At 30.7% G+C, this 13,921-nt stretch overlaps 1 protein-coding gene across 1 annotated transcript in view; it reads left to right on the top strand.

Annotated features, from left to right (window-relative positions):
- Positions 1–578: 578 nt before the first annotated feature.
- The window catches only part of LOC124368980 (synaptic vesicle glycoprotein 2B-like), a 36,378-nt gene continuing 23,035 nt past the window's right edge, over positions 579–13,921 (top strand). The window contains exons 1-7 of the mRNA XM_046826567.1: positions 579–637; positions 4,043–4,087; positions 5,472–5,633; positions 5,931–6,093; positions 6,952–7,073; positions 9,698–9,936; positions 10,175–10,344. Of these exons, the coding sequence (XP_046682523.1) occupies positions 622–637; positions 4,043–4,087; positions 5,472–5,633; positions 5,931–6,093; positions 6,952–7,073; positions 9,698–9,936; positions 10,175–10,344 (917 nt within the window). The 5' untranslated portion in view covers positions 579–621. The remainder of the gene's footprint in view (positions 638–4,042; positions 4,088–5,471; positions 5,634–5,930; positions 6,094–6,951; positions 7,074–9,697; positions 9,937–10,174; positions 10,345–13,921) is intronic.

The raw sequence follows: 13,921 nt of genomic DNA on the forward strand, positions 1-13,921 counted from the left end.
ATTGTATATGTTCATGTAAAAAATCTACCTGTATCTCTAGCTACTTAACTAGCCATGAATGACATTTTAACAAGTGCACGCCTCTACAGGATAGAAGAATTTTAAAACTTGGACCTACGAACCAAGTACTAACTACACTATTTATTTATCGACTTATTAATATACATTATTTTATGTGAAAAGTAAATCTAATTCTTGATTCATTGTTCTAAATACAAAATTATATCTTGCTTTTATTTGTGAAATAAAATAAACACAGTATTTTTTCTTAAAAAATATAAATGAGATATTGGATAAATGAATATAAAACACACTATCCAACTGTGTTTTATATTTTAAAAGACAGTAAACCATGACTCTTTAAGATTAAAAAATAACAGAGAAAAATTCAATATTAGTTTTTTTCATACTGTGCTTATAAATGAAAGAGATGTTGAGACTATATTAACAAAACTTAAGGGAACAGAGGCTGAGTTAAAATATATATAAGAAAAGTGCTGTGCTATTGTTGACATTGAACCTTAGTGTTGTGATTATATGTGCCATCTTAAGCTATGTTGTAAAAGAGAAATCTCAGATGAGATAAGGTAACTTCTGTTCTGATAGCTACTCTCCTCCAACATGTCGCATAAAACGGGTATGTATTCCTTTTCAGTCATTACATCACAAGTTTTTAAACACGATATTCTTTTATTTAATTTCAGTTAGAAATTTGTCTTCTTTCCTTACAATTTTTTTTTATATGTCTTATTTATTTTTGAAGTAAAAACGATAGAAATTAAAATAAAGTAATATCAGTAGTCAATATGTAATGGACTGTTATTTAAGATTAAGAGTTTTATTGCAGCTCCAGTGACCATATGATATTCTTCTTTTCTAGAATAGATTCCTAGAATAAAATGAGAATCATTACATTATAAGAAAAATTGTACATCCAAATTAATAACTTTCAAGCTAAAATCGTTTTAGTGCATTATTATATGCATACAGTATGTCATTTAAATATCAATTGAAGTGACTGATTTTTTTAATAGTAAATCATCGTGTAGTTTCAATAGTATTTACATTGTTAAAAATACAAAAATTATGAATTTATTAAAATCTGAATTTTCTTTTTCATATACATGGTTAGTGAAGAGAATGTTTATTCTCATTCCATAAACAAAATGAACAATTTGTAAAACCATCAAAGAACATAAGAAATATTGTAACTATTACTAAACTAATTGATTCATGTAAACAGTTATTGTTATTATTTAATTAGGTGTAAGGAAAACTAACTTTTGGTCCTTTCACCCTTTTATTAACACATTCTAGCTCACAAGCCGAATTATTATCTGAGGACTAGCTCGTTATGTTATGTTATGTAAACGGTTTGTTAAATGTATTCATTGACTGTTACTTCATCACTGATATGCTTGATTCTTTTATAAACATACAAGCATGAATTAAGTTTACTAGAGAGAGTATCAATGTCATCATTCTGTTGTAGGTTGTCTATTGTTATTCCAAGAAACTTGTTATTAATTTTCAGTTGTACATGTCAAAATGATACAGCTTATTTGTTTCTCCTTCCAAAAGTAAGTTGCTTGATTTTCCCCGTGTTTACTAATAAGAAATTTTCATCACAGAATTGGTAATCCATATGCAATGAGAAGTAAGAGTTGATAGCTGGGTTGTTATAGGATGATTCAGACACTAACAGAGTTGTATCATCAGTGTACATCAGTGGGAAGCAGTGAGTGCCTATTGTGGCATGTCATTTTTCAGGAGGATGAAATAACTGGCTCCAGTACAGAGCCATGTGGTAGTCCTCTGTTAATCAGTAAAAGATTTGATCTTGTTTTTGAGCATTGCCCTTTTGTGTGTGTTGAATCTCAACAATTTGACTTCTTTCCTCCAGATACCTCATATACCATGCTTTTGCCTGTCATTTCATTCAAAATTTTTCAAGTTTATCGAAGAATTTATTGCCTATTTCTGGTGAGTCTGCAGAAAGCACTTCACACAACTTTCTTCTCTTAGATGGCGTTTTGTTTGGTTTAACTGGTATTTAGATATGGTTTAAAGTTTTGAGTAAGGAGAAACTTCAGTATGTATATTTTGAATTTGTGCTTTCAAGTCCTTAACTGTATGTTCCAAACTACCTTGCCTTATCTTCAGCTGTGCAAGTTCGACCAGCAAGTTTGAGGAACAATTTAGTTCTTCAGAGCTTATTTTCTTTTCAAGATTTCTGATTGTAATCTGCTGGTGATTTGTCATTTTAGCATAGACATCAATAAGTTTTACTTATTTGCTATCATACTCCTCAAAAATTGTGTATCTAAATGAAGTTTCTTTTCTTTTTACAATTGAATTCGTGTTTCGGAAATGTTCTGTAATAGGTCCTGTATTTTATTGAGATATTTGTATTGTAAAAATTCTTCAATCTGTTCTTCCAAAGTTTCTCCTTTAGCTTCTAATCTAATATTATTTTATTTCATAAGGTTATTTTACTCAAGGAGTGCTACCCCTATTTTTGCAGCCATTTAAAATTTATCATCATTATCTTCTAAATTTTCTAGTATGTTATTTTCACTCAGACTGCTTTCTGGTTCATTTGTTGAGGTGTACTGCAATCTAGACTCTTACACAATCTGGGAGTGAGTGATTGGTGTGGAGGTATTACACTTTTCTGCACAAGTACTGTATTTCCATACATGTTTATTTCAATATCATCCTATTTTTCAAAGTTTTTCAGGAATGTTCTGACAGCCAGCAAGATACCACATATTATAAGGACCATTGCATTTTGTCCCTGAAAGTTTAACCCCGGTTGTGCAGGAGCCACTAGGGAATTTTGAGGACATTTTGAGTTAGAAAATATTTGGATATTTAATAGTCTTGGTATGTGAAAATGGTTTAACATTCAATTTATATTAGTTACTACTCTCACAAGTACATGTTACATGTATATGTAACAGTATTGTAGTGTAGTAAGGTACGGTATTTATTGCGGTCAGCTGTGTGAGCAAGGTAGGTTGGTGGTGGCAAATGGAATGTCCTGTGCTGTCAATGTCAGCAGTTATTGACACTATTGGACCTTCATTGCTGCCATATGTTTACTTATAACTTTCCCCTTTATAATACTTAAAAAGCATTCATATATGCAAATAAGTTTTATAAGGAAACATATCTTTGTACAAGCTCGTAAAATCTTGTTAACCTTAATTGTTTGTCTCAGATAAAAAATAAGGCCAGTTTCTTGAGTTTTCTTAGAATGAATGTTATATCCTTGTAGTGGTATTTTTGATCCTAGTGTTACAGTAGAAATGGACTTACAGTAACCAGGCAAGCTTCTGCACAAGTGAATAGATGTATGTTGGGGAATTACACACTTAATACACTTATATTGGGTGCCACTTTAAATAGACTGTAGTCAGCCATTTTCAATAGTTTTACATTCCAGAGCTTGATTTTTGGTTAGCTGAATTCACAAAGTGATAGCAATTATTATTTTATATCCTGTGTTGAATGTAAACATTAAACTTTCTGTGTTAAATTGAAAGGCTGAGTCAACAATTGTAGTGATAAAGCAGAATTATAATTCGTATCCTCCTTCCACGCCCCTGTTCCCACAAATAAAAATGTAACGTACAAAAATAATAGACGTTAGGACTCTATAGTAGAGTTATCCAAAAATTTGTTTAAATCTACCTAACAAAACAGATTAACTAAGAAACATAAAAAGACATACTCACCATCAGAGAATACTATTCTCATAAATTGCTTATATCTGAATCAGTAAAAAGTATTAAACTATCTATTTTGTAACTGAAAGGTTAGTTGTAGTCATTATTTCATATTACAACCTGTAGAGTAAAATCTAGTTCACTGTGTAAAAATAGTATAATTGGTGCAAAATTATAAATGTTTATCTTATCCATGAGATAAGCTATAAAACTTTTAAGCCAGTGTTCTCTCTCAGGAAATCATGTTTTATGGTAATTGTAATATCATTTCTGTTTGTTTTCTTAATCCAGTTTTTGTTTGTATGTTTCAGCAAAAATCCAAGATGTAAAATTTGATGAAGCTATGGAAATTGCTGGTGAGTGAAGTAATTGTTGTCCTATTATAATATCTTATTGTTCAGTTTGTGTAAACATTATCATTACTTATACTGTAAGTTATAAGTAATTTATTATACATTATTTTATTTTGAATTTTCTTTGTCTATATTAATAACATTCAATATTATTAGAAAATATTTTACAGATTAAGGTCATATAATATTTATTATATTTCAATTTATATTTTTGTGATCTTCATTTCTGATACTCAATGAGTCCAATTGATTGAACTGATAAACTTGTTCAAGTAAAAAATGTGATTTATTAGCTTAGGAGTGACAATCTTAGAGTGTTAATTTGTTAATATGTCGATTTGACAGCAAATGTAATAATGATGTTATATATATTTGGTGTAGGCCTGTACTCAGACTATTTATATTTGTATAGTGGCCATTACAATTTTATTGGAAATGATAATAAAGTAAAATACACTTTTAATTGTCAAAGGGACTTACCTAAATTCATTCTGGTTTAAGAATAAAGTAGTTGGTGGAAGTCTATATTGATAATATAAAAACCATGATATTCAAAATCGCACAAGTCTACCACCTTGTTTTCATGGTCTGTGTGTTGTATTTTCATTGTTTAACCAACATTATGCGGCTATCACCAATGTTTATTCTGTAAAATCTGATAATGTACATTTATATCAAAACTCTTAAGTGCATTTTATGTAACAGTGTATCCACAAAGGTTGGATTGACTGTCAAGATTTGTATTTTTTTTATTAAAACTTTAAATTTTTTAAAGTTTCCCGTAAATTTGGATTGTTTTGAACTTATGTGTAGTATAGAAGTTAAATCAACAGTTTTACTACTATAATCCCATTCATTTAATAGAGCTTCTGATGACATAATAACCAATAAGTTTAAATCCAAGCCAGTTTGCACAATCAGTTTGCAGTTTACCAAGAAATTATCACTGGAGGGCATGATTTCTGGGAGGACAGAGAACTTTAAATAACTAACTTAAAACTTCAATTGTCATTATTAGTAATATTAAAAAAATTTGTTCCAGATTAAGATAGCAAGAGTAAACCAAGGCATCGTCACCTAATTTTTTAATGTTATCCAAACAACAACTTACAAAAATATTCTGTTCCCACAAATGAAAACATTTCTTAAGTATTTAACTAAAAAAATTATTTATTACATAAACATTTAATATAATATATTTCATAATTCATGAAATTTGCTATTGATTATTGTGAACCCAAAATCACGAAAATAAGCTAGCATATAAAAATTACTTATAAGAACTTGCTGTTATGAAAAATTATAATAAAATAACAGAACATAACATGAAGAATAGGTGTAGAAATTCAGTATGAGTACACATTTTGTTTTGTATTTTTGTACACAGGATATGGCAAATTCAGTATGTATATCATATTTCTCTCTGGACTAACAATATCAATATCCCTCTTGGGTTCTGTGGATATCTCATACCTATTGCCAGCTGCTGAATGTGACTTCAAACTTTCTTCAGGAGACAAAGGACTTCTCAGTTCTGCATATTTCATAGGTAAGTTTGTTTCTATGTGTAATCTGATAGGAAAATAGCACTTCAATACTTAATAAATATTGCAGAAGGAATCTTAAATAACTTAAATACAGTTTAGTTACTGTATTTAAGTTATTATAATATATACAGGAAGTAGTTTATCTCATCAGTCATTTGAGGAAAACTAACAGTCCAATTTTGGTAACTGTCTCCTAGGTTTGTTTTTAGGCACAGTAATATTTCAAAACATGCAGCCTTATTCACCTCTTGAATAACAAAGATATTTAACTTCTTATGAGAGGCCTGTTATGTTTCTAGGAACAATATCTGCAGCCCATCTCTCTGGTTTCCTGGCAGACACACTGGGCCGAAGATATGTTCTAGTGAGAGGACTTTCACTCAATGTACTCGTCTACATTTTAACTTCTTTGGCTCCAAATTTTTGGACGTTCTTCTTCCTCAAAGTTCTTTCAGGTGCTTTGTAAGTGATTAAACAGCATACAGTTAGAATTAATATTTTTTATAATACTGGCTTAATTTGTGAAATACTAACTTATTTAAACCTCGTAAAACCTTAAATGGATGATTAGAAATACTTCAGTTCAATTCAGAGCTTTCTTAGATATACTGTTGAGGTTCTTTATACTAAATTTGTAATACAGTCAAATCTCGATAATTCAATCCTAGACATTTCAAAATCCTTGACATGTTAGATTTCTTTAAATTCCCCTAATTCTCAAGTCTACAACTTAAATATCTTGCAATAAACGCCTTGATGAGTTAAATTTTTCATTCTTTGGAACAGTATATTAATTCTCTAAAAATCATTGTTTTAGTCAGTTCCCTTCTATAACTTGAATATTAAAATGAGTTGCCTCAATACATTGGAGTTTAGCATATGTGCTACAAAACAAGCCAAGAATCTCCCTCACACTTCACCACTGGCTGTAAATTGTTTACTTAAGTATCCTGCACCACGTTTTGAGATTTGTTTTTGTACACATTTGTGAATACAATAACTAATGTGTATTTTAATGTAGTTTAAAGTTTTGTTTGCCTTTGTGCTATTTTGTGTGTAGCCTGTGGCAGATATATAGTAGCGTATGAAGTGCAGTTGAAAAAACAGTTATTTAAGCTTACTGCTTAGCAACACAATCTAGGCAATTTCAATAACATCTATAAATCACAGTTGACAATCTTACTTGTAGGTAACTGGAACCTCGTTTTGGTGCGTTCCATCTCAAATTGTCCACAGTGTTTACGTAGGCTACTCCAATAGATCTTTACTTTTATGCTTAGTTAATCAGTGTAACATCTCTGAATATATGAATTTTTCTAGGACCTGTCCAACTATGATAGCTACTTTTCCTTTCTTGGGAGAGTTCATCCCATCCAAAAAGAGGTATCAAGCTCTTCTCATCACAACATCTCTGAGCAATCTGAGTGTGCTCTACTCTGCCTGTAAGTCAAGTATTGTAGAGGATTGAAGCGAGTGAGGAAAGTGTTAATATTTAGAAGGATTATAGTTACAACTATACATTGTAACAATAGTAACAACCAAGGACGTAGCCAGCGAGGAGGTCCAAGAGGTCCGGACCCCCCCAACATTTTCAATTACTTTTTTAGTAAACGTAATACTAAAATGTACTGCTGAAAGATAGTTTTCAACAAAGAAACGGATCAAGAACTTTTTAAGGAACAAAATGTGGCTTTACTCTCTGTCCACTACGGAAAAATATCAGTTGTCTGAACCCCATAAAATTTTATCCTGGCTACGTTCTTGGCTACAACAATTGCAATAGTCAACAATAAGTTATAAAAATGAAAGCTGATAGAACATAATTTGATAACAAAATAATATAGTGGGTGTTATACAATTGTTATATAATTCATATTGTTGTCAGTTTAATGAGATATATGATTGGTATTTATTTACCTGTTTTTTTTTGTTTTTTTTATCACTAGCCATTTGCTGTTTATTTCAAGTTGTCTATTTATAAGTAATATGGTACAATCTTTGATTATCTTTCACATATTTTCTTTTTAGAGATGTTTTTAAAATTTAGAGGTTATTGCATCTTTTACCAATGATAAATGTTTCAAAGAAGAAGTCATATTTGATCTATAGTGTTGCTGATTAGTGTTCTGACATTTCTATTTCCTATACAATCTTTGTACAATATTACTTCTTGTTATTTGGGTGATCTTATGGGATAGTGTCTTATCTGCTATATTTATAAGACTTCTGCAATTCATTTCATAACACCTTATCAATTTTACTTCTTAACTTTAGACATGATATATGTTTCAAAGAAGAAGTCATATTTGATCTATAGTGTTGCTGATTAGTGTTCTGACATTTCTATTTCCTATACAATCTTTGTACAATATTACTTCTTGTTATTTGGGTGATCTTATGGGATAGTGTCTTATCTGCTATATTTATAAGACTTCTGCACTTCATTTCGTAACACCTTATCAATTTTACTTCTTAACTTTAGACATTTTAGCATTAAAACGATGCAGCTTCTTTTTTAAAGACCACATTTCTTTCTGAAAATGATTCTTTCTTTATTTGTACTCAAACATGTTTGTTGTGGGCTACTTATCAGTACATTCACATTAGATAACATGTAACCTGTGCTTAGTATTCAGGTATTGATAATATGCCACATTGTTGTATATGATAATAAATAGGCAGAGGTGCATTAATAGGGAATTGCAAGAGTTGAATACCAGTTAAGAGAAAATAGTTCCAGTCCAGATCTTTATCAAAATGTGGAATAGAACTGCATGGAATGTAGTGATAAGGAGGTATCTTTCTATTTTGTACCTTGTATTCTTAACATGTTAACAACTAACAACAGCTGTAAACTGATAGACTAGATACCCTAGGAGTGTTTACTAGAACTAAAAGAGTTTAACAATAGAACCATTTGTTGCTACTGCTGTATAATGGCAAACTATAAATGGCTATTACTAAAATATATTGCTGACCCCGGAGGGTTCACTACTGGCTGGCTTACACTTTGCTAAACCTACACTGGGTACAGTAAAAATTGATGTTACTTACATCTGGGCAACCCCATGGGTGTCAAGGAGCGTCATTTCACTAACTACAAATGTTGAGATATTGGGGTAAAAGGGAGGATCGGTAGGTCTAGTCTACTGTGGAGTATGACTGTTGGAAAGGGTGGAGCTTCCTTATTGTTAAAGGCTGTTATAAAACTAAATAAGGGATTAACTTCTTCTACCCACTTTGACGCAAGAGGCTGAAACAGAGTTAGCCATGGATGAGATATAATGTGCCTGCTATCTCTCCTAATTAGATTTTAATAGGAGTTGCCTTCTAACACCAACCTTACCCATCTTACAAATCCTATAATTTCGGAAGAAAGTGCAAAGAAACTTTTTGGGCTAGGTGCAGAGGTTTTTCCTATTAAATTCCTATTGAAATTTTTTGTCTTTCTCTCTTTGTTTAGTGTTTTGGTTGATATGGCATGGCCAATTACTTAGTACATATTGTTTTCTGTGGTAATTGTTATACTGCGTAACCCTTTTGACATAAGAACTTTGTCATTACAATGCAATTTTGTGAGACAGGAATTCTATTAGAAATAATGGTGGATATATCATTCTTTTTAGATCCATCCAGTCATGAGATTAGTTTTGAGCATATGTAAATTCTGAAGAATTATCTTGAAGTATACTATTTTAAATTATGTGGATTGGAATTTGCACCACACTATCTGAACTTTATTACAATTTTCTAGCGCCTTTGAAAACTTGAGTTGAGGTAAATTATAGTTTTATACAAAATAGTTTTTTAGTTGATTCTAAATATAGCACTAACCAATAGCTAAGTCCTTAAATGGAGTCTATAATGAGAAATGTCTGCTCTATGTTGGTGAACATTTCCTGTTTATAACATTTTATGTCTGTTCCAATAATACTTTACACTAACCCATTTAATACAAGATCTTCATGTTGGTAATGTTTCATTTCCATTTCCATGTACATTTTATGGATCAGTACTATAAAACTTACAAGCCAACTAACTCTACTTAGTTTTACTTATTTTCCAGTAATAGGATGGGTGACTCTGAGAGGAACTTGGAAGATCGACCTTTGGTTCATCACATATTCACCTTGGCGATTGTTCTATCTTCTGTGTGGCATGCCGAGCTTGATCTCTTCAGTTCTTTTCTTTTTAACTCCAGAGAGTCCAAAGTTTCTGCTCACTAGAGGCAAGAAAGGAGATACTATGAAAATCCTTCAGAGAGTTCATTCAATCAATTCAGGGAAGTTGCCTGAAAGCTATCCGGTAAGTTTAGTATCTATTTATTTTATTTGTGGATAAGATTTAAAAAGTTATGTCCTATTAAATTTTTTCTATTAGGAAACAAACTAAATTTGACTTAGTGGTTTGTGAGATCGTAATAGTTGTAAAACCAATTTGATATCAAACATGACTTTACTACTCATAAAACATAGAAGATTCCTCTAACCTACCATTAATGAATGTATAGGACCATTTGATCTTAATCATCTGATCCTTTCAGATAGAATCAGTCACCATGGACGCTGATGATTTTACCCCTCCGTCTGTACAAGGCAAGGGTGCAGCAGCTCTGTTCAAACATATCTGTGACCAAACACTTCCACTCTTTAAGCCACCTTTCTTCAGAAGCCTAATTCTTTGCATCATAATGTTGTTCACAATATGTTTGTGGTTAGTAGCTATGATATTTAAAAATATTCTCTTAACATTAGTGTTGTAAGAATTTCTGAAACATAAGTCGCCTCATGAAATATTAGTTACTTAATTGATAAATAACCATCTGGTGTAATAACTGGAAAGCTGTAAGTATTCAACTGAATACTACTACGACATGGAAATAAAAGAGGTAGGTAAGAACAAGAGGAATAATACCACAGCCATTAAAAGGCTCACTGTGAAACATTTAATAAAAACTGTATTTTATTACTATTAACACATTGATTGTAGTATAGGTGTGTTGTACTATTCTACAGAGATGGTACATATCCAGTACCGCAGTGAAGGTGTTAAGTAATATACATGACTTTAAAGTTTTGAAATATGAAATGTAATTTATCAGCTAATCAAAATATCTTTAATTAATAATAATAAAAGATTAAAAGATTATACATAAATAATATCAATATTAAATACACTAAACATTGTACCAATTAACAATTAATTTAAGATTTAATAATAGACTTATTTGTTTAAAACATAATTTACAAATATTTTATAAAATAGCGTGACTATTTATAAGAAATGTTTTAAAATATACATATTATTGTATTATGCACATCTATATCCTTTTGGTAATACAATCAAAGATTTTATTCCAATTTTAGAAATCTTTAATATACTATAAAGCTATATGTCAGACTCATTTTCTTGACTTACTAATAAGGTAATTTACCTGCTTGCAAATATCTTAGAAATTTAATATTCAGCATTCCTTTAGGATCAAAAACATAATCTGAGGGATGTTAGAGATATTTTGCCTCTCTTAAAGATTGACCAAATGTAACATTTTTCTTTTATGTATTTTGTTTTCATTCAAATTTTGATTAATGTATTTTTAAATAGATTTTTATGAAATTAAAGAAATATTTGAAGGTTGCATAATAAGTACAGTAGCATATTTCATATTAAAAGTTCCATTATATAAATAAAAAAAGGTTGTAAGTAACTTAGTTAATTAGAATATTTATACAGTTTTCCCTTTCCAGTAAGATTGTAAAACATTTTAAGTTTTATAGTAAAATGTTTCTAGTGACAAATATTGTAATCTGGAATGTGTGTGGATTGACTCTAAAATTTTGGAGTTCAAATGATTGACCATCATGGTTTGGTCAGACAGACCAGCAATTATGCCTGATATTCTTAATTCTTTTCCATTTATACTGGTCAAATTATCAGCTCTAGTTGAGGTTATCAGCTTTAACTCAATATAAACTATTAAAATGCAAACTGGGCCTGTTAGTGTAACATTGCCTCTCTTTCTAAATATAGTATTAAACAACTTATCTATGTACAAGACATCCACACTTTTTAGGCTGTTTGTCCTTCATACCATTCTCTGCAGTATAATAACCAGGGCCGGTTCTAGACATTTTTCTAGTGTAAGTAAACAACATTCCGGCACCCCCCTCCCCTACAAAACATGTTTGGTAGTAAGGATTATCTCTGGGTCTCAATACATTAAAAATATGAGTAATTATAAATACTTAAGAACGTTAGAAACGTGTGAAATATGAATAAGTGTAGAGACTTACTGTAATTATCAGCATATGTCAACCATGCTTGCCCTTATTTATTGAATGTCACATTTTAAAATTTTAAAACCAATTACGTACAATTCAAAGTTAATTAAGTGTGAACAAATTAATAAATACAACACAAGTGAGTTTTAAAGAAATTGAACAATTTATTTACTCGTAAAATAAAGACAAACTTAAAATGTTTACACTAATGCTGAAAAGAGAATTTCCTTGCTTTCATTTCGGCAAATTCGTTGAGGACGTAGTCAGTGTCCATATGGTTTAACAAATCATTCTCAATTGCCATTGTTGTCAGTCCACTCAAACGATCTTGACAAATGGTGGAACTGGGATAAGTTTTTATAAGTTTCAAACCTCTCTAAAGTGAGTTGATTGGTGTATCAAGCACCACAAAGAAAGATTTCATTTTGAATGATGACAGACCAGTCTGAATCATTTCATCCTCACTGTCATAGGAGAATTGCCTCTCTGTTTTCCTTGGACAAACTTCAGTTTCTTTTTCAAATGCAGCAGAAAAAATAATTTTTTCTACCAGTTCTTAAGCGTCGATGATAGTGGTATTGAGACCTTCATCAGATCTCATATTTTCCAAAAATGTCTGAACACTTTTCACAAGGTCTATTGAAGTTTCAAAAGTAGATGAGGCTTTTTGCAAGGTCAATCACTATGTTTATTAAAAAAAGGATATTATGCCACATAACCAGGCAACACAATATTTTGAAAGTTTGAAGTTTTCTTATTACTCGTACTGTAGTGCTCCTGCTAAAAACGTCCAGCTTGTGGTCTTGAGAGGCTTCCTACAAAGTGTCGTAAATATAATACTTCTATTATACTGAACTGAGAGCACTTAGGCTCCCCCTTTTGCTTTGCGCCCTATGCGACTGCATACTTTGCTTACCCCTTAAACCGACCCTGATAATATCACCATTTGTTGTTCAAGCGTATTGAACAATAATTAGAGATTAATTAACTGTTAATCTGTTTCAAACATAATATGTTCTTGTGAAATCAGGCTTCAGGCCATCTATTACAATTTCCAATGTTTTCTTACAACTAAGAAATCTTACCATTGTATTTAATTAATATTAACTTTATTGTTTTTACCAAATTCTGGTGTGAAATTAAGCTGAGTTGTTATTGAATGGGGAGATGGTTTAAAATTATTACACTTGTTCTTCTACAATTAATTACATTATTTTTACTGGAATTTGCAATATGTTTAGTTAATGGTTGGATATCTTTAGTAATATACATACTCATATATTCAATGTGATGGTTTGAAAGTTTGTGCATGTTGTTCAATGTACTACCAAACTCTAATCAAGTTCAGTGTTTGGATGAATGGAATGTTCTTGTAAGAACTTATTAAATAATAGAATTAATAATTTACAATTTGGTATTTTCACATTAAAAAGAAAAGTTAATTCTTAATTGTCATTTTAAAAGTCATTTAGAATAGCTACAATTTGGTTGAAGTCCTACTTCTCTTTTATTAACAACTAATAAAACTATTTATAATATTTTAGCTACAAAAAGTTAAAATCTTTTTGATTCATATCCTTGGGATAACTGTGTTTTTCTCAGAGAAGTCAGAGGGTTTCCACTATGTAGTGAAAGGGGACTCTGGAAAATCATGTTACAATCACATCATATTCTCTAATTCTGTCCTGCAAACCTTCAGCATTAACGACTTCTACTTCAGACACTACATAAAATATAAATGGTGACTTATAACTAGCTCTAACTTTCCAAAATTCCTCATTTATGAACGGTTACAAAAGAACCGTTTTTACAAAAGCTTTCTTTTTCTTGATAGCCTCAAAGCAATACAAAGGAACAGTTAAAAAATCTATGTAATGCAAGGTTTATGGTAAGTACATTTGCAATGCACTGAATTTGCAGCAAATCATATGCCTCAAGAGGCTTTTGGAAACATTGGATTTCAGGCTATCCTATCTTACCATATGATGCAGTTAGAAAGTTACCGAAGC

This window comes from Homalodisca vitripennis, chromosome X (genome assembly GCF_021130785.1).
Source record: "Homalodisca vitripennis isolate AUS2020 chromosome X, UT_GWSS_2.1, whole genome shotgun sequence".
Classification (NCBI taxonomy): Eukaryota; Metazoa; Arthropoda; class Insecta; order Hemiptera; family Cicadellidae; genus Homalodisca; species Homalodisca vitripennis.